The 20659-nt window shown below is 52.9% G+C and overlaps 1 protein-coding gene and 1 long non-coding RNA gene across 4 annotated transcripts in view; one reads left to right on the top strand and one right to left on the bottom strand.

Annotated features, from left to right (window-relative positions):
• The window catches only part of MFSD4A (major facilitator superfamily domain containing 4A), a 28560-nt gene extending 18886 nt beyond the window's left edge, over nt 1-9674 (bottom strand). For all 3 annotated transcript variants that reach the window (XM_042925556.1, XM_042925557.1, XM_042925554.1), the window contains exon 1: nt 9397-9674. In XM_042925556.1, coding sequence (XP_042781490.1) covers nt 9397-9626 — 230 coding nt within the window. In that variant the 5' untranslated portion in view covers nt 9627-9674. The remainder of the gene's footprint in view (nt 1-9396) is intronic.
• A 1336-nt stretch (nt 9675-11010) lies between these two features.
• Nucleotides 11011-19972, top strand: LOC122212354. The gene is made up of 3 exons (XR_006199113.1): nt 11011-11046; nt 12324-12496; nt 19938-19972. It is a non-coding gene; the product is annotated as an uncharacterized LOC122212354 (long non-coding RNA).
• The last annotated feature ends 687 nt before the right edge of the window (nt 19973-20659 follow it).

Here is a 20659-nt window from a genome sequence, read left to right as displayed (position 1 = left end):
CTCAGATTATGAACAGCTGTTCTGGCAGCTGGACCTGGAGAGGTGGGCGGGAGGAGGGGTGTGTGGCCAGAAGACATATGTGAGTTTCCAGCACATTAAGGAAAAGAAGGGGGCCCCCAGGAGAGCCCTCGGGCTGCGTCCTTCACCAGAAGTGCTTGCCTCTGACCCCCGGGGCCCTCAGCTTCTCCTTCTGGCCCATCTTTGATTAAATCCTTTATCAGAAGGGCTCTGCTGATAGCATCAGTTATTTTCTCTTTTCTTGTTTCCGGGCTGATCTGCTGGGCAGATAACTGATCACGATCCCCGCCTGATCCCAACCCTGCGTGAGCAGGGAGAGGGGACTCCCTTCACCTCGGCCACTAGGAGGAGGACAGGGAGGGCTGTGCTGTGGGGAGGCCCGTTGAGGTCTCTCCCGGGTTCCCTCCACCACCCTGTTCCCTCTGGCATCCTCCCCCACCCTGCTCTGCAGGTCCCCGGTGCTGACAGCCTGGACTGCTCACTGAGGTTCATGCATTTCCGCCTCCTGCAACCTGGCCTCCGAATCTCCCTTTCCTCCCTGGTGCCCAGCACAGAGGTGATGCCCACTTCTCCACAGGTGATGAACACAGCAAGCTTCTCATTATAGCGCTCTCTCTCTCTCTCTCTCTCTCTTTCCCTTTCCTCTGCCTGCACAAGGATCTCAGGGTTGGGAGTTCAAGCCCCATGTTGGGCACGGAGCCAGCCTCATCCTGGCTGGCCTCACTTCAGGGATGGCAAGAGGGTCCCCTGTCTCCCCTTCAGATATTCTCCCCATTGAGCTGGCACACGGGATGGCTTGCCCTTTCCACCACCTCACTCACCACTTTACGGTAACGCATGGAGGTCCCACGTCAAGGGCACACACTCTCTTAAAGAATGAACACATTATCATTATTGCCCTGAGAAACCTAGACGAACGTGGTTAATGATCAGCCCTGTAGCAAAGTCCCAGGATCGGGAAACTGAGAGGGAAGGAAGGCTGCGAGACAAGAAAATGACAACTAACGTGCTTACGGTGCCCGAGACATTTGGTGCACACGACAGTGCCCGCGGGTAGGCTTTGCAGTTGTGCCTCTTTGACCCCCCAGTAAACTGAGGCAGAGAAAGACTGCAAAAGCCGCTGACAGTCTGGACTCAAACCCAGATCATCTTGATAACCCCTATGCCATGCTGCTTTTCCATGGAGGAGAGAGAGAGAGAGAGACAGCGGCAGAGACAGAGACAGAGCTTGCGCGTGTGTGTAAAAGGGCTGGTGCTGGGCCACAGACTCAGCAGGGCTGGGGAGGGGGCGGCCAGAAGAGAGCAGGGGCCAGAGTCAGCAGAGCCTCGTTTGGCAGGCTTAGAGGCAATGGGGGAACAGCTGTTCACCGGAACATGAGCCCCCAGGGGTCCCTCTGCTGGTGTCATGGCAGCTCCAAACCCTTCGTGTTATAACCGCTGGCCCCACTGCCGGCCTCCCAAGGCATCCGCTGCAGCCGTTAGTGCAGAGGCCCCCATGCCTGGCACCTTGCTCGGCCCTGAGAAGGTGCGCCCTCCGGGGCTGCTGGATGTTGCTGGTCCAATGAGAAACGTGCTTGAGGAAGCTCGTCTTGTGACCCCACACAGGACGGCCTGGAGACTTGGGAGGCTGACGTGGGAGTTGTACGGGGTGACACTCAGACAGAGTCAGAGACAGAGACCGAGGGACAGAGGCAAGAGACGAAGACTCAAGTAGGGCCCGGATGCCAGTGGAGCAGCAGGAGGCTGGGGAGATGGGAGGGGGATGTGGAGGGCTGGGGTCATGGCGGGCTGCCCGTCTAGGCCTCTCCCCTCCCCTATTGTACCCTCTCACCTCGTCATTTCTGAGAAGGACACTTGATGCCCATGGCAGGGGTGGGGGGGAGGGATTTTTGTTCCCAGGCCCAGCGACGGACAGGAAAGGATAAGGAGAAAACAGAAAGGAGAGGCTGGAGGAACACTGGCCGGGGGAGGCCCCTTCCTGCATCTGCTACCAGCCCCTGAGCCATGATCTGAACCTGCCGCCTACCAGCCGGGGCTGCAGAGGGCTAAGCCCATACCGGGCCTGCGGTTCCCGGGCACTGGGAAATGGAGACGTGTCCCCAGGAAGCGGGAGCAGCCGTAGCACAAGAAAGCCTGTGTTTCAATCCCGGGCTGCCCGCCCTCCCCAGTCTCTCCAGCAGGGCTGTGCCTGGGCATTCCAAAACCCAGCCTGAACAAATTTCTTTAGATCGGAATATTGCTGCCAAGAGAAAAGAAGTCCCAGATACACCCCAGAGCCAGACTGAAATGTACTAATTGGCTTGGTCACTTAATGGTTTAGTCAAAGGCCTCTTCTAGGAATGTGGGTAATTTCAAAATTATGGAATAATAATGTCAAAACAGCTTTGGCAGCACGGATGTAGTGGGATTTGTAGTCAGACTGGTCCTCGTGTAGACAAATGTCAAATCGCTGTGTTGTACACTTAGAACCATATAATATGTATGTCAACTATACTTCAATAGAAAATTTTTAGGAAAGGGGGCACCTGGGTGGCTCAGTCGGTCGAGCGTCCGACTCCGGATCAGGTCGTGATCTCACGGCTCTTGAGTTCGAGCCCCGCATCGGGCTCCGTGCTGACAGCTCAGAGCCTGGAGCCTGCCTCGGATTCTGTGTCCCCCTCTCTCTCTCTGCCCCTCCCCTGCTTGTACTCTGTCTCTCTCCCCTTCAAAACTAAACATTTTTAAAAGATTTTTAAAAAAGGAAAAGAAAATTGAAAAAAAGACTGGTCCTAGACCTCCCTCTGTCACTTCCCAGCAGGCGGCTCTGGACGAGGCACTGACACATCGCTCCTTAGAGCCTCGGTTTTCTCTATTATAAAATGGGGCCAGTAAGCTCTGTCTCCTGAGGCTGCCGTGCGGAGTCAGTGTGATGCTACAGTCCTTGGCTCACTCGCTGGGATTTGGCCCTGGCCACTGGCAGTCCCCCTCCTCGGTGCTCATCCCCCTCCCTGCCAGCAGCCAGGCCCAGGGAAGTCCGCTCGGCAGAGATGGGTGCCAGCTCCTGGATTCTCTGTTCCCACTGCAGTGCCCTCTGGGGTGACCCTGGGAGGCTGGTGCGGGAACTGCTGGAGCGGCAGCAAGGACCTAAGAATCCTACCCCTCACTGTATAGATCGGGAGCCAGGCCCAGACAGGGGAAGAGAGTCAGGATCCAGTTTTTGGACTCCCATTCCATGCTAAAGCCAGCATCGTGTTATTGATCTTCCCTCCCCTGATCTCGAACTCAGAGGTTAATTCAGGCCAGTTAAAGCGGGGGGGGGGGGGGGGGCAATCCCCCAAGGCCTGGGGAGATGTAGGAACAGCTTAGACCGTCGAGGGAACCCTTCCTCAGGAAGCCTGAGAAATGTCCAAGTTACTCATTGACGGCTCCAAGTGGCAGGTGAAACGGGGGAGAGAGAGCAGGTCCTCCCCCAGCCTGGCGGTGGCTCTGCGGGAGGTGCCCGCCCCACCAGTTTGCTGTGTGACCTTGAACACGCTGCTGACCCTGTCAGCCCAGGTGCTCTGCTTTACCCAGAGGGCACACGTGATCACCTTGACCTGGCGTTGCCAGGAGTGGCGGCTCTGGCCCTCCTGGTTCTGTGATAAGAGGAGGGGGGGCTGCCTGGCTCCAAACCAGAGGAAGGGCGTAAACAGTAAGATGCCAGCCAGCCCGTCCTGCCCTCCACGTCCCAGGGGTGGGTAAAAATGCTGCTGACGACCGCTCCATGCCACCTCCATGGGAGTGACTCCAGCATGGGCACTGACATTCTCACACTCTTGCCTCAGGGCGTCCCCCTGTCCACCCTGATAATCTTCCTGGAGGGACCAGGGAAGAGAAGTGCCCAGAACCCAGGAAGCGGCAGCGGCAGCCTGAGCCTCTCTCCAGCCCAAAAGGAGCCGGCAGCCTCCAAGAGAGGAGTCGGGGTCTGGAACAAGAAACCAGGAGTCAAGGCCACACCCTGGGAGCTAGGGCAGGCTGGAGAACAGTTTGAGCCGGCCAAGAGGGAAGGGGCAACTTTTGCCTTCTCGTGGCTCCCCTCTAACTGGCCGCTCCCATACTGACACCCCAGCTTGGTCAGGGCCCTGTGTTAAGGCTGGGGACACCCAGAGGGAGGAACAAGAAAGACTGCCTTTGGGGAGATCCCAGCCCAAGGCAGGGCTCAGGCCCTATTAGACTCAGGTGGGGGGGTACACCCTGTGTGTGACGACCTGCCTGGTGCGCTGGGGTGCTGGCCTTGCAAGGATGGTCTAGCGGCTCTGTCCGCCTGGAACCCCTCCCCTGCAGCTCTTTGCACGCATGGCTCTCTCCTGTCATTGACATGTCCGCTCCACTGTCCCCTCCTCAGAGGAGCTTTCCCTGACCACCTGGTGAAAGTAACCACCCCCCCCCCCCAACACTATTTACTCTCCATCCTCGTCCTGCTTTGTTTCCTTCATTTCACTACAACGGTCCTCCAGAGCACAAGCTCCTTGAGAGCAGGGACCTTGTCTATCGTATTCTCCCCTAAACCGGGGTTTGGCTCGAAAGATGCTTGTTGGACAAGTGAATGAAGGGGTGGGATGAGTTTTGAGATTTTGTTTTCATTTAAAAAATTGAGATGGGGCAGTGGAGCGTGCGACTCTCGATCTCGGGGTTGTGGGTTCGGGCCCCACGTTGGGTATAGAGATTACTTAAAAAAATAAAAATCTTAAAAAAAATGAGGTATAATTTACATACCATAAAACTCATCTGTTCAAAGTGTATAATTCAGTGGTTTTTAGTATGTTCAGAGCTGGGAACCCATCACCAGAACCTAAATTTAGGGCATCCCCCCCTCACCCCTATACCCAGAGAGAAACCCTATACCCATCGGCAGCCACTCCCCATTCCTCTCCGCATCCTAGAAACCTACTGCCCTGCCTTCTGTATCTATAGGTTTTCCCATTCCGGACTCTCATGCAAATGGAACCATACAGCCTGTGGTCTTTTGTACCTGGCTCCTTGCACTTAGCATGACGTTTTCGAAGTTCCTCTATGTTGTAGCATCTATCAGGACCTCATTCCTTTTTCTGGCTGAATACTACTCCACCGTACGGGTGAACCACATTTCATTTGTCCATCCATCCATCGATGAACATTTGGTTTGCTTCCACTTTTTGGCTATTATGAATAATGCTGCTTGGGGCGCCCGCGTGGCTCAGTCAAGTAAGCCTCTACCTTCAGCTCAAATCATGATCTCGCAATTCGTGGGTTCAAGCCCCGCGACGGGCTCTGTGCTGACAGCTCAGAGCCTGGAACCTGCTTCAGATTCTGAGTCTCCTTCTCTCTCTGCCCCTTCCCAGCTGGCACTCTATTTCTCTCAAAAATAAATAAAATCTTTTTAAAAACTGGATAATGCTGCTATAAACATTCCCGTACAAGGTTTTGTGTTGACAGGTCTTAATATACCTAAGAGTGGCATTGCTGGGTTTTATGGTAATTCCCACACTGAGATGAGTTTTTAAAGCAAGAACGGTGTCTGGGGCCAGACCCCAAGTAGGCTTTCAGCCCAGGTTTTCTGCGTGCTGAAAGGGAGACAAACTGCTGGAGGGAGAGGCAGAGGCTTTTTAGACGGGAGACCGACCAGGGGCCCAGCTCAGGGGAAGACACTGGCTTTTGTACTGTGTTCCAGAAACTTCAGGGGGCCAGCATCTTGGGGAAGCAGGGCTGATGGTGGCCTGGGAAACCTTGCAGGAAAGACTAGGTTTCATGCAATGGGCAGGAGGGAGTCAGAGCTGGGTCTTGGGCAGGGCAGGACTTGCAGGTAGTTGGGGAAAATGATAGGTAGAGAAGGAGGCAGTGAATAGGGTAGAGGGGAAGAGCCCAAGCCTTCAATTAAGAGGGTGCATGCAGGGCAGAGGCCAAGGTGAGGCTGGGAGAAGGCTGGGGAAGGTCTGAAAGCCATTTATCTACCCTGATGCCTTTGAGATAAAGGGGTCTCCCAAACTGCCCAGGGTGGTTAGACAGGTCCCCAAGAAACCAAGAAAACAAAAACCCTAACCTTTTATCTAAATACCCCTTTCTCCTTCCTGTCTGACAAAGCACATACCTATACACCCTGCCAACCAGGTGGCTTTGGAGTTTTCTCTTCTCTGAATGGTTCCCTGCTCTCGATACGCAAGATATTTCTAAGGAAGGTCTAGTCCAGATTCTTCTGACTCTAATTGTACCCGTCTCCCTCTTGGCCTGCACATGGTAGCTTCCCTCAAGATCTGTCTGTGCTAGAAGCTGGGGGTGGGGCCGGGGGTGGGGGTAGGGGGGCGGTAACTGATCCTGAGCAGAGAGCTCCTGTGCTGTCCTGTCCGGTCCCGCTCTAACGCCCGAGGCTGTCCACACGCAGACCCTCCAATGCATGCCCCCACGGAGGCATCCAGAAACCCTCTTCAGCCCTGGTTCTCAGTCTGGGCCCAGCAGCAGGCAGGACTTGGGCTGCCCCGAGCCCCTCACCTCTCCCGTGTGTCTGTCTGTACCGGCTGGCTCTTGCCATTTGTTAAACCAACCCCCATCCCCCTCACAAGTACCAGCCTGGCCACACTGCACTCACGGGTAATCACTTAAGCTGAAAAGCACTTGGTGTGGGGCTGGGGGTTGGGGGGGTGGGTATTAGCATTTGAATTTGTGGTCAGGCCCCAAGCAATCAAGCTTTAGTGGCCGCTTTTAGGGCTACTGGCGGTTCTGTTTTGAGAAATGGGGGACTGTGATGAGTCGTCCAGACCTAGCTAGGTTGTCACTTTCCTTTATACACAGGCCACCCCTGTGACAAATCCTACATTCCTCCCGAAGTCCACTTCACTCCTAGCCAAAGGAAAGGGTTCTTTATGACATTTTGTTTGGGGGCTGGGAGGACTGAGGTCCAGGACTTAAATGTGAGCCTGAACTGATAGGACTCAGGCCCTCCACCTGACCCTTCAGATCCCTCCTTCCCAGAGGTGTCAGCTCAGGAATACTCAGCCCCATGCCTTTGCCTGGTGAGGACAGGGTATAACTTGTACCCTACGCAGTTCAAGAGGACTACTCAGAAAGCAAGAGCCATTTCCCGGGTATCTGGTTCCAGAGGCAAATGCCTGGGTTCAAAACCTGACTCAATAGCTGTATGATGCGACCTGGGGCAAGTTTCTTTTTTTTTAAATTTTTTAAAATGTTTATTTATTTATTTTGAGAGAGAGAGGAGGAGAGGAGGGGCAGAGAGAGAGGGAGACAGAATCCTAAGCAGGCTCCGCACAGTCAGCATGGAGCCCGATGCGGGGCTCAAGTCCATGAACCGGAGCGATCATGACCTGAGCCGAAATCCGGAGTGGGACGCTCAACCGACTGAGCCACCCAGGGGCCCTCGGGGCAAGTTTCTTAACCTCTCTGTGCCTCAGCTTCCTTAGGCACAAAATAGAAACAACAGTACTACTCTGTAGGGTTGTCGTGAAGTTTAAATGAGTTGCTACGAACGGTGAGGAGCTAAGAACAGTGCCTGGCATTGAGAAAGAGCTCTCTGAAGTTAGTTTTATTATTAGCATTATTTTTCTTCTCTGTGAGCCGGTTTCCTGCCCCACGACCCTTTCCACTGCCCGCTCAGAGCTCCTTGTTGAGTAAGGAGCCCCGAGGGAGGTGCACAGCAAGCAAGGAAGAGATGGCCCCTTTGGGTGTGTGTGTGTCTGTTTCTGTTGTTTTCACCGAACCTGGCCCGCCAACCTGCCCTTTCAAATTACTCCCATTCCCCTTCCTGTTCTTTGCGCTACACATGTTCCTAAAAAGTGCCAGGTAAGGGAGCTTTTGTAAGGCAAAACACGCTTTTAAAGGAAGGAGAGAAAACAGAAAAACACCCTGATAGATTTCTAATTAAACCTCTAGGCAGAATCAAGAAGCGTCCTGAGCTTTCTCTTAAGATTTGCGGAATCCCCCATGCCCCCATGCATCCAACCTTGCACAAAGCCCAAAGAAAAACCAGTGTCCACGAGACTTGCCTCTCAAGAGAATTCTTCCGTTTACAAAAGAATTTGATAACGGGGATAATCACTCCCTAATTGGGAATGTTTTGTCAGTTGGGCGTCCTAAAGTGGGATCTGTCTGTATGACGCCTGTGTTCTCTCCATCAGCTCAGGGATACCTCTAGGAGCGAGCCCAGGGTGAGAGCACCTGGCTCGGCATGCCCCCTACCCCCGTTTCTCTGGGATAGCCCAACCCGGGGTTTTGTTCCTGGGCCTTCCGCTTGCTTGAGTCCATGCAGCCCAGAAAACCACCCAGCCAGGAACCAGAACCAGGGAAATCTCCAGCAGCCTCCGGTTTGCAAGCCATCTATCCCCTGCTTTTGGGTCTGTTTTCCCAGCTGCTCTAGGCGAGCAATCCTGCTGCCTTTCCGGAGGGCTCCGCGGGGGCGGCCCCGTCCAACGTAAGCCCGGGGGAGAAGGAGGCTTTGCGATGGTATCCAAAGGGGGCATCTTTCGCGGCCATGGCAGGCCGAGTCCCGAGCAGAGGCCAAGGAAGAGTAACATGGCGTGGGAGAAGTGGAGGGGGACCCTGGCCCCAGAGTTGGAGGGTCAACTTACCCAAGCTGTGCGTGGGACAGCCCACCCCTCCCCTACGTGGCCCTAGTAATTTGGTGCTGAGCGTCTCCCAGGCAGAAGGGCTTGGCCTCCAGGGGCCGATGCAGGAACCCTGACTCCCTCTGAAGCAGGGACACACAGGACCCAGCAGCCCCGCAGCCCCGGGGGGGGAAGGGACAGCGTGTGTCAGCTGAACCGGAGCTGATGGTCTGAGTGGAGCCCGCCCCAGGGCGCTCTGTCAAGCCGCAGCCAGCCCTGGCACCTGGCACGGCCCCTGAGGTGACACTCCCACTCTCCTTCCACCTCACTTCCAATTCCGCCCCCGGCAGCAGGGGCTACTGACAAACCTGAGACCCGCGGTGCGGGAGGGAGACGCCGTCCCACCGCCCCCGGTTCCATCACCCCTCGGCCCGTGGCGCGTGGGTGGGGGAGCGGGTGAGGGCCGGGTTTAACGCCCTGGCGGGGGTGAGCGAAGGCAAATAAATAATCCAGAAGTCACCTTCAGTCTCTGGAGAGACTTTTCCGGGGAGAGCCAGGGTGGGGGAGGGAGGCAGTCCAGCTAAGGCGGGGCGCGGCTGGCGGCGCTGGGAGAGGTGGTCGCCGCCCGCCAGAAGGCGAGGGCGCCCCGCGGCCCCAGCCCCGCGGGGGCAGGGACGCGGGCGGCGGGAAGGGAAGGGATGCAAGGGAAGGAGAGGAAGGAAGGGAAAGGAAGGGAAGGGAAGGGTCGGCGCGGCCGTGCGGAGGAGCGGCGGGGGCTGGGGGCTGGGGGCTGGGGGCTGCGGGGCTCCCGCGCGGGCCCGGCACTCACGTCCTCTTGAAGACGCCCCCGAGGGCGCTGCCCAGCAGGAGGCAGAGCTGCTGCGAGAAGAAGACCCAGGAGATCTGGGGCAGCGAGCTGTGCGTCTGGCAGCGCAGGTCCAGCAGCGTGGGCCCCAGGAAGGCGATGCACAGGCCGAAGCTGAAGAAGACGCTCCAGTAGGTGAGCGTGGGCTGCAGGTTGCGGCGGAGCAGCCCCGACACGCGGCCGTCGCAGCCCATGGCCCCGGCTGGCGGGCTCGGCGGCTGCTGGCTCCGCGCGCCGGTGCCCGAGTGCCGCGCCGCCCGCGGGAGGGCCGGCCGGGCAGGGGAGGCCGGCGGCCGGGAGGGAGGGGCGGGGAGGGGCGGCCCGGCGAGGGGCCCCGCCCTCGGGCCCGGGGAGCAGCGGGGGCGCCTCTGCGGCCGCCTGGCACCGCGTCGGGGCCCGCGCCCTCCTCGCGCGCGGCCGGGCGCCGGCCTCCCCCTGCTTCCCGAACGCACGCTCACCCTCCCCGGCTGCAGGAGACCGACCGCCTGCAGCGCTTCGCCCCCACCCCCTCTCCAGCTGTCCGTCCCACCCGCGTCCGTGCACAGCCCCGCGGGGGCGGAGGGGCCCGCGCGCCCATTGCAGAGCTGGGCAAACTGAGCCCGAGAGACGTCCCGGACGCTCGGAGAGGCTGGAGAGCGGGACCTTCCAGCGCTTCGCCTAGGCTTGGGGAGCTACAATCCCCACCCCCACCCCGCACCCCCAACCTGGCCTGGGCTTTGCGGTGGAGGACCCCCCCCCCCACCCCCCGAGCACAGCGCCCCCCTACACCTAGGTGCTTCACAGATGCACTTCAAGGGTCTGACAGCGCCCCCATCGGCCCCCAGAATAGAAGATAAAATCTCCTACATACATTTTTTTTTTTCCTTTGGGAGAGTATTCATGGCTTTCATTGGACCCTCGAGAGGATAAGCATTTTAGACAGAAAACCTTGGAACTATCCGATCTGCACCCTAAGCTCCGCCTGAGAGCTGGTCTTCCCCGGCCGCATCTCTGCGCGCTGGGCAGGTGCAGGAAGGAGGAAGATGAGGGTGTTCTCTCCAAACTCCACTTCTCGCCTTCTTCCTAGTGGGGGGCGGGGGTGGGCAGCGATCTGGAGGAGTCCCAAGAGGAGTTGGGAAGTAATCCTCCAGGGGTAAAAAGGGTCCTGGGGGAGAATTCCTTTTTTTGCTGGAAAAAAACGGATGGGGGAGTGGGGTGAGAGGTGTCACCCTCCAGACCAGTAGTCCTTGGAGGCGCCTGCGGCTGGGCTGACACAGGCTGTCCCTCCCCCCAGGTGGCTATAGAACTGGCGAGTCCTGTGTGGTCCTGCTTCTGAGGGAGCCAGGGTTCCTGCACTGGCCCCCGGAGGCGGAGCAGTAAGGTCCAGAGTGTCACCTCTGCTGGTAGTGGCAGGAACCACGACATCATGCCCACTTGGCCCTCCAGGGGGACCAGAGCTGAAAGGGCTGAGGAGGTTGGCGGGGCGGGGAGGGAGTGCTCTCCTGACAACCTGGCATGAAGAGGGGGCAATCCACTTTTCTTGCAGGGCTGGTTTCAGCTCACAGAGGCACCATCCCTCCTCTCCTCTGAGCACATGGGAGCAGAGCCCCAGGGCCTCTCTGGCTCAGTGGGTTGGTAGGTAGTAAGAGTTATTTATTCAGTAGTGATAATGGAGGGTCTACACAGTATTTGTGGTTCAGTAAAAAGTTCTCCTCTAGGAAAAAAAAAAATGAATCATAACCACAAGCATTTGGTTGGGTCCTCTCTGCCATTTTCACAGAATTCCAGAACCACAGAAGCTCCGAGTTGGAAAGAACAATCTCCAAATTGAGTCCCCCATCCTCTCCCCATAGTTGCTGCTAAATGCTCGTCAGTCCTGTTCTTGGCTGATACCTCTTACTGTTGAGGACCTTACCTATCATCTCCTGTGGGTCTGCTTCCAACGTGGGTCAGCTCCAGTTAGGAAGGGTTTCATGCCGAACTGAAATGCCCCTCCCGGTGACTCCCCACCGCCACCCACAGGACAAGTCTAATTGCTCTGCGCATGTTAGCCCTTCACACACACACCACCTCGCCCCAGCACTTGGCTTCTCCAGCCCAAACACCTAAAATTCTTTCATAATTTCTATAGATGGTACTCCCCAGATCTATCACCCTACTGGGGCAGCTCCTCTAGCCACAGTAGCCGTGACCCTGGTACAGTGTACCGTGAGGCAGCCCATAGTGTCTGGGGTGCTAGAGGCATTCTATAGCTTGATCTGGGTGGTGGTTACACAGCTATAAACATATGTAAATATTCATTCTTGTACAGACATACGCATGCTTATGATTTGTGTCTTTTACTATAAGTTACAGTTGGACAAAATAGTGGAAAGTAAAAATAAGTAAACAAAAACAAAGTGAGGCACTTTACTGTGAATACCCAACCCCCTTAGAGTCGAGCCTTCCTTCCTTCCTTTATTTCGCCCTTTCTTTCTTTTTTTTTAAATTTTTTAAAGTTTATTATTTATTTTGAGGGAGAGAGAGAGAGAGCACACAGGGGAGAAGCAGATAGAGAGGAAGAGAGGGAATCCCAAGCAGGCTCTGTGCCAACTTGGGGCTCAGCATCATCCCACAAAATGCACTGTGAGATCATGACCTGAGCTGAAACCAAGAATCTGACACTTCACCGGCTGAGCCATCCGGGCGTCCCTCTCTTTCTTTCTTTCGGGCAGAGCCCTGGAGCTGGGACTAGCAGGCAGGGAAACAGGTGAAGCAACGGGGCTCTGTAATGGGGATGCTTCGAGAGCCTGGGGCCGTATCCCATTTTGCCTGGGGAGGGCTTCATTACTGAACTAAATGTGGAAGGATGGGTGTGTGAAAAGATTTTTCTTCGTCTCTCTTCTTTTTCTTCTCTGTCTCCTGTTTTCCAGTATCATCACGCTGTCCACCTCCTTCAGGAACCTTTTCTGGACAAATTCTATCCAACCCCTAAATTCTAGCCAGCCCCTGATTGACTTCTTGCCCCTACAATCTTCACAGCTGTATCCATGGATTGCTAGGTTCCTCTTCCTGTCACCCTGCCTCCCTTGCAGCCAGTGAAACGGTGAGTTCTTAAGGGCCTGGGACATATTTACCTATATTTTTGACTCTCCCCACCTCCGCCCAGGTGCCTCACTGAATGCCTTTCAGATAGCGAGTCCTGGATAAACAGCTGGGGAACTGAGTTATTTGCACGTTGCCTTTAACAATTATTTTTGGCTTTTCATTTACATATCTTATCTCCCAGCGATAACAAGTTCCCCAAGGGCAGAGGCTGTCCTATATTTCCCGTGTTGAGTATTCAAGTATCTAACCCTAGCTGGGCACCCTGTGGTCACTCTTAAATTTTACAGAAAAACCTTGGATGGTCCCTTAGCCACTGTCTGATTTCCCTCCTTGTAAATTGGAAGGAAATTATCCCTGTTCCTCACTAGCTCTGGAAAGCAGTTTGAGACGCTAAAGAACGGAAAAACTGACTGCATTGGCAGAAAAGATCTGTAGGAGTGAAGGGTCCTCAGGCTCTTGCTGACTGAAATCTATTTCTTTGCCTCAAGGGTCGCCTCCTCTGGAAAGCTTTCCCTGACCTTCCTAGGGCCCCAAACTACATCACTGCTGATCACCTGTCTACCGCCTCTCCTCCAAGGCAAGGGCCACGGGGTTTGTTCGTCACTGAGTTGCCAGGACTGGCTCTGTGGTGAGAGATGTTTGCCCTACAGTGACTCCCACTTAGTCCTTGAAGTTGATAAACAATAAATCAATTGTATATTTTGGACCATCAACAGTGATCTACATCCGGGAAACATTCAGGGAGAAAGCAAACAAGATGATATAACAGAGAGTGAAATAAAAGCCACGTAACTCTCACTACCTTCCTTTCACGTACGCGGGAGCTGCCCAAATTCCTTAGTGCACAGAATCGCGATTGTATTTTGTCTTTGTTACTGTTTCTGTTAGGATTGAAAACCTTAGGGGCGCCTGGGTGTCTCGGTTGGTTAAGCGTGCGACTCTTGATCTCGGCTCAGGTCATGATCTCATGTTTGTGGGATCAAGCCCCGAACTGGACTCTGCTCTGGCAGTGTGCAGCCAGCCGGCTTGGGATTCTCTCTCTCTCTCTCTCTCTCTCTCTCCCTCTCTCTGCTCCACTCACGTGCTCTCTCTCTCTCTCTCTCTCTCCCAAAATAAATAAGTAAACATTTTTTAAAAAGAATTGAAAACCTTGAATATTAAAACATGTGCAAAGAGAAAAGTTTTGATTATCACAGCCTAGAGGAGGTCACTTAGACTTGGGCCTGATTTCATGTTGGGCAGAATCCGCTAAGTGACCGTGGGCCTGCTCTCGTTCCCCAGGACCCTCTGGTCTCTGCTTCCCAGACCCTGAGGAGGCAAGGCGGGTGCAGTAGAGTGAAGTCTCTGGTTCAAGGTCATTAAGCACATCTGCAGTTCCTTTGGCCGTTCTAGGGAATGAGGCCGCCCCTCCCCCACGTCCGGATTTTATCCTCACAGCCCTGGCGTCATTGCTTTGCCGGTCACAGTGTGGAGAGCGGATTGGCAAGCTCTGTCTGGGGCTGGCATGGGGTGGGTGGCAGACAACTTGGTGCCAAGGACTGTACCCAGATGCCCCAGCCCCCCTACCCCACATAAATGCTGACGGCAGAGATGGGTATGTGTACAAAAAGCCTCCTTTGCCAAATACCTGGGTGAACCGAGTTCTCAGCCTGCGTGGAGAAGTGGGGGGTGGTGACTGCAGGTTCCAAGAAGGATAGAAGAGGTGGGAGCCGGTAAGATGACCCAGAGGCATCTTAAGAGTTAGACCGGTGGCCGCATGCATCCTGGAGAGAATATAGCATAGCAGTTAGCTGCTGCTGAATGCTTGTTAGTGCTTAAAAGGGCTCGTTAAAGCCAGTCTAGCTTTGAGGGTTGGAAGGACCTCTGAAATTATCCTTCCACTCAGAAATGGAATTCTATTCATGGCATTGCTCAGCCTAAGCTTTAGCACGTCCAGGCTTGGGGTCGAGTGTGAGATGTGTGTGAAAACTGAGCCTTGGTTTCCTCTTCTGTAAAATGGGGAGAACAGGGGCGCCTGGCTGGCTCGGCCGGTAGAGCATGGGACTCTTGACCTCAGAGCTGTACGTTCAAGCCCCATGTTGGGTGTAGAGATTACTAAAAAAAAATAAATAAATAAATAAATAAAGCAGGAAGAATCATGTCTCCCTTACTGTGAGAAAATGTACACAGAGTGCAACACAGGAGGTGTAGATATTAAGAATCTGGTATACCAGATTCTCAATAAGTTCTCCTCCTCCTCCTTCCTCACTGCAACAGCACAAACTGCTCTATGGTTTTTTACACGAATACAGTGGCTAGCAAAATATGACCAGCAGCATCAGTATGTCCTGGGAAGCTGCTAGACGCGAAGATTCTCTAGGGGCGCCTGGCTGACCCAGTTGGCAGAGCGTGTGACTCTTGATCTCGGGGTTGTAAGTTTGAGCTCCCCGTTGGGGAGATTACTTAAGAGCAAAATCTTAAAGAAACGGAAAGGCAGATTCTCACTCCTGCTCCAGACTGGATCAGAAAGTCTGGGGGTGCGGCTCAGTCATCTGTTTTAATAACTCCCCCCCTCCCCCCAGGGTATTCAGATGTGGCTACAGTCTGAGAATTAGTGCTCTCGAGTCACAGAGGAAGAGTCTAATTCCCATTCTACAGCGAGCCATTCACTATTGAAGACATCCTTCACGTTCTTCGTAAGTTTCACTGTCCCCAGCAACATCATCTCAACTTCCTTCAGCCATCGGTCGTTGGCCATGTATTCCAGACCCCTCGCCAGGCTTCTCTCCCATCATGCCATGCTCTGATTGTTAGTGACCCTCATAAACATGGGGGCTCGTTCCACTACACTCAGGGCTCCCGCGTGGTCAAAGCGCAACGGGTTTGCCGCCTCCTCTTCTCTAGAAACTTTGACAGCAATATATTGACTGCCCACTCTGTGCCAGGCATGTGACATATAATAACTTCTTGTTTACTCTTTTTAAAGTAGGCTCTAGCGGGGCACCTGGGTGGCTCAGTCGGTTAAGCGTCCGACTTCAGCTCAGGTCACGATCTCGCGGTCTGTGAGTTCGAGCCCCGCGTCGGGCTCTGGGCTGATGGCTCAGAGCCTGGAGCCTGGTTCCGATTCTGTGTCTCCCTCTCTCTCTGCCCCTCCCCCGTTCATGCTCTGTCTCTCTCTGTCTCAAAAATAAATAAAATGTTAAAAAAAATTAAAAAAAAAATAAAGTAGGCTCTAGGCCCAAAGGGGGGCTCAAACTCCTGGCTCTGAGATCAGAGTCCCGTGCTCTACCCACTGAGCCAGCCAGGCACCCCTTGTTTACTTTTTTTTTGTTGTTGAGGTTAAACTTACGTACATTAAAATGCACGAGTCTTTTTTTTTTTTAAGTTTATTTATTTTGAGGGAGGAGAGGGGCCGAGAGAGAGAGAGGGAGAGAGAGAGAGAATCCCAAGCAGTCTCCGTGCTGTCAGCTCAGACGTGAGATCGTGTGATCAGACATGAGATCAACTGTGAGATCGTGACCAGAGCCAAAATCAAGAGTCACAGGCTTAACTGACTGAGTCACCCAGGCACCCCTAAAATGCACAAGCCTTAAGTGAACAGAGTGAATTTTTATATGTGTACATACTTTGGTGACCACTACCCAGATCGAGATATAGAATATTTCCGGCACTCACCCCAGAAACAATAGCGTGCTTGCTCAATATTGTGTCTGTGAGAGCCTAAGTTCATTATTGTTCTTTCTTTAAAAAAAATTTTTTTTTAATGTTTATTTTTGAGAGAGAGTGTGAGCAGGGGAGGGGGGGCAGACAAAGACAGAGGGAGACAGAATCCAAAGCAGGCTCCAGGCCCTGAGCTGGCAGCACAGAGCCTGACGCGGGGCTCAAAACCACGGGCTACGAGATCATGACCTGAGCCGAAGTCAGACGCTTAACTGACTGAGCCCCCCAGGCACCCCTATGTGCGGCTGGTTTACTGAAGTTCTATACAGTACAGGACACATGGAATAACGGGAACGTGGGAGCAGGACAGACCTGCGCTGGGTTCTGGCCCTGCCCTCGACGGGGTCGGCTCAGGGCTCGACATTATAAGCCTGATTTTCTTCAACTGTAACATATCACGTTCTTGCTGGGTTGTGGCGGAACGACATGAGAACACATTCGGGCCTCTGGTAGATCACCGAGGCCGGCGCTGTCTACACCTCCCGGTTGCCTTCCTCTACCCTGAGTCTCATTTGCTTGCAGTGTGGGTTCCTCTTCCCTGTGGGCACACTTTGGGTCCCAACTCAGTCATTCAGCGGAAGGGCAATCCCTCCAGCTGTTCCGGGGTAAGGATGACACCTCACATTCATTCATAAAGTGTGGTTACTAATTGTCATCCAAACCACTGAGAGACATACTGAACGCTGACCGCCCCCCCCCCCCCCCCCCGCCCCGCTAATTCACCTTTCGTTTCGGAGCTCAGGCGAGCTGCTTATCCCGCGGGGAGCTTCCCACCCACCCACTGCTACCCCGGGGACCTGTGTTCTCTCCGTCTCCACTTACCACCCTTCCTGTGATCACCAGCTGGGGTGTCCTTAACGCGGATCGACTGTCAGCTCCCCGAGGATGGAGGCTGGGTCACGCATGAACCCTTCCGTTCTCAGGGGCACAGCACAGCACCTGCCTGGTACACAGCAGACATTCAGAAAATGCCAGTACACGAATTTAAAGTTTACGATAAGCTTGACTTTATGAATAAACTCTGAGGCAAGCGATCACGTTCCTGGGGGATTTCATGAGGGATGTACCATTCATCTACTTAATTAGCAATTCTCAGACTTGTCTATATACTGGAATCACCTGGAAGCTGAAGAAAGTCGGACTCTCTTGCGGGCGGAGTCCCGGGTTGGTATTTTGCAAAAGCTCCCCAGGGCTTTCTAAGGTGCAGCCAAGGTCGGAAACCACTGCTCTCCGGAGAATCTACATTTTACCACCAAAGGCTTGTCTGCGTATCCTGGCACACCTTTTAGGCCCCTCATTAAAGTGGCCTCATTGAATTGTGTTTGGGCTTTATGCCTCGCTTGAGGGCCCTCAGGATATGTTAACGGAGTTATGTTTGGTAGGGATGTTGTTGCCCACGGAGCCCTAGATGAAGATGCACAGGAGAGAGTTCTGCTGGGCGTCAGCACCAAGAAAAGCTGTGATTCACCCGAACATTCAGTTCTTTTTTATCGTACGGATGCTGGGAGTCATTTAATTAACACTTGTTCTAAGCTGGTACTAGTTGCTGGAAAGCTCATGGCCAAGGGCATAGTCCACCTCTGTCACCTATCCAGAATTTTATAGTATATGTATTGCGTACTGACCTGGTTCCTTTTTATTGTCCGTCCTTTTATTCTCCTTTCCCCATTTTTTCCATGTTTTTTTTTTTTTAGTTGAGATATAATTCCCATACCATAAAATTCACTCTTAAAGCGTACAAGTCAGTGGTTTTTAGTATATTCACAAGACTGTGTGACCTACACCACTACCTAATTCCAGAATGTTTTTATTATCTCAGAGAGAAACTCTATCCCCGTTAGCAGTCACTCTCCCTTCCCCCTGTTCTCAGCCTTTGGCAACCACTGTCTACCTTCTTTCCTTATAGACTTACTTCTTCTGGACAATTCGTATAAACGAAATCATACAACGTGTGGCCTTTATGTCTAGCTTCATTCATTTAGCGTGTGTTCCAGGCTCTTCCATGGCTGTGACGTGCCTCAGTACCCAGCCCTTTTTGTGGCTGAGCAGTATCCCATTGTACGGATACACCACATTTTGCTTTTCCGTTCATCAGTTGATGGACATTTGGGTTTCCACGTTTGGGGTATCATGGATAATGCCTCTACGAACATTCAGGTAGAAGTTTCTATGTGATCCTACCTCGGTTCTCTCGGGCGTCTACCTACCAGTGCATTTGCTGGGCTTACATAGCAACACTCTGGTTAACTACTTGAGAATCTTTTCTCACATAATTTTTTTTTTTAATCTTGTTGTACTGTATACGTCTCTGTAAGCCTCTACAAATCCTCCCTTTTGGAACGAGGCAGAGTACAAATAAATAAATAAATCCCAAAGCACTCCCAAGCCATCTGTTTAATAATCTGTGCTAGAATTCTGCCAGGATTCTATACTGAGCCGTTTGGTCTATGGTTTCCAGAAATACCTTCTGGCTCTTTGTGCAAATCAGAACGCTTTCTCATCTCCAACGTCATCGACGTTTATCCTGGTCATTTTTCAGTCCTACCTGCAAGGTACTTCATGACGCAGGTGTCTAATTCCCTTGAATCTGGCCTCCGGCACTCGTGTGCTGGCACACAAGCTCTCAGTGCCTGCCTTCTCATCTATCCCGTGATGCAATTAAATTTTTATATCCAAGTACTTCATGCGTAGGGTTGAAAACACAGTTGAACAGAGGAGCCTACGGTGCACAGCCCTACCTCATCCCTCCTCCCCCCTAACTTCGCCCCCCAGAGGCGACCACTTCTACCTCTGCTGTTCTGGGAGTGATTTCCATGTCTGTAAATAATACGCCTATGCTGCTATTTCTGGATTTCTCCATTTGAGATATCCTCTATTGATTTGTAACTAGGAAGGATAGGGAGGTAGTTCCCCTCAAAATAAATAAACTCAAACCCTCTTCCCTGCCTCTTCCCAACATGGCTAGACAGCTGTTTTTAGTCTGTCGACTATCTTTGCTGCTTCAAGTAACACATTTATTTCTCATGCCGTCGGCTATTGCCAGTTTGGACTCACTATTTTGTGGGATACGGATACCGTCTCTCCTATGTTTCCCCTGTGGCTCTCCTTCCCACCTTCGGTCTTCTGAGCATTTACTTGAAATGCTCAAATGTTGCTGACAGGATATTCTAACTTTCTAGCCACAATCAGGTCTTCCTGCTCTGCCTATAGGTTGGTTTTAATGGTTTGAATCCAGTCAATGATGTGTGCATTTGTGACCATGTAAATATTGTCCGTGGCAAGGACCAGCAATGCCTTGTAATTGCATTTTCCTTTATTTGTTTTAGTTTATCCTAGAGTCTCATATTGACTTCCTTCTTCTTCTCATTGCCCTTCTCTTCTTCTCTTCACTCAACAATATCATTTTCTTGAGTTTGTTTTACAACTCTGAGATCATGAGTCATTTGCTCTTCTAAAGAGACAGCCAAGCGCCCCTGGGTGAATTGCTTCTCCGTCACACCGCTGTCTGTCTCTTCCCTGGGACTCCTTCCCTTCACTGATGCCCTGGCCTGGTCCCACTGGCTTCCCCTCCCTTCCACCTTCCCTCTCTTGCCTCCTCTTCTCTCTTTCTCCCTTCCTCCTTCCCTCCTTCTCTTTTTTTCTTGTTTACACTATCATTTTCCCATACCCCATCTTCAAGTCAGTTCTTGTTTTTTTTTTTAAATTTTTTTTTTTTTAACGTTTATTTATTTTGGAGACAGAGAGAGACAGAGCATGAACGGGGGAGGGTCAGAGAGAGAGGGAGACACAGAATCTGAAACAGGCTCCAGGCTCCGAGCTGTCAGCACAGAGCCCGACGCGGGGCTCGAACTCACGGACCGCGAGATCATGACCTGAGCCGAAGTCAGCCGCTTAACCGACTGAGCCACCCAGGCGCCCCTTCAAGTCAGTTCTTAAGAAGGGGTGATTTTCTGAGTCCCTCATTTCTACAAGTGGCATGGCTCCGCCCTCACACTTGAATGGTAATCTGGATTGATATAGACTTCTGCATTAAGAATTGCTTTTTTTCAGGCACCTGAGTGGCTCAGTCGGTTGAGTGCCAGACTCTGGGTTTTGACTCAGGTCATGATCTCACTGTTCATGGGATCAAGCCCTTAGATGGGACTCTGTGCTGACAGTGAAGAACCTGCGTGGGAGTCTCTCACTTCCTCTCTCTGCCTCCCCTCAAAATAAATAAACTCAAAAAAAAAAAAAAAAGAATTGTTTTTTCACACGATGTTGAGGGCATTGTTGTAGCCTTAGTTAATGGGAATCCTGAAGCTAGTCTGATTCTTTTTTTTCAACATTTATTTTTAAGGGCTGCTTGGGTGGCTCAGTCAGTTAAACATCTGACTTTGGCTTAGGTCGTGGCTCGTGAGTTCGAGTCCCGTGTCTGCCTCTGTTCTGACAGCTCAGAGCCTGGAGCCTGCTTCGGATTCTGTAT

The sequence above is a fragment of the Panthera leo genome, chromosome F3 (genome assembly GCF_018350215.1).
Source record: "Panthera leo isolate Ple1 chromosome F3, P.leo_Ple1_pat1.1, whole genome shotgun sequence".
Classification (NCBI taxonomy): Eukaryota; Metazoa; Chordata; class Mammalia; order Carnivora; family Felidae; genus Panthera; species Panthera leo.
This window is presented reverse-complemented; position numbering and strand designations above follow the sequence as displayed.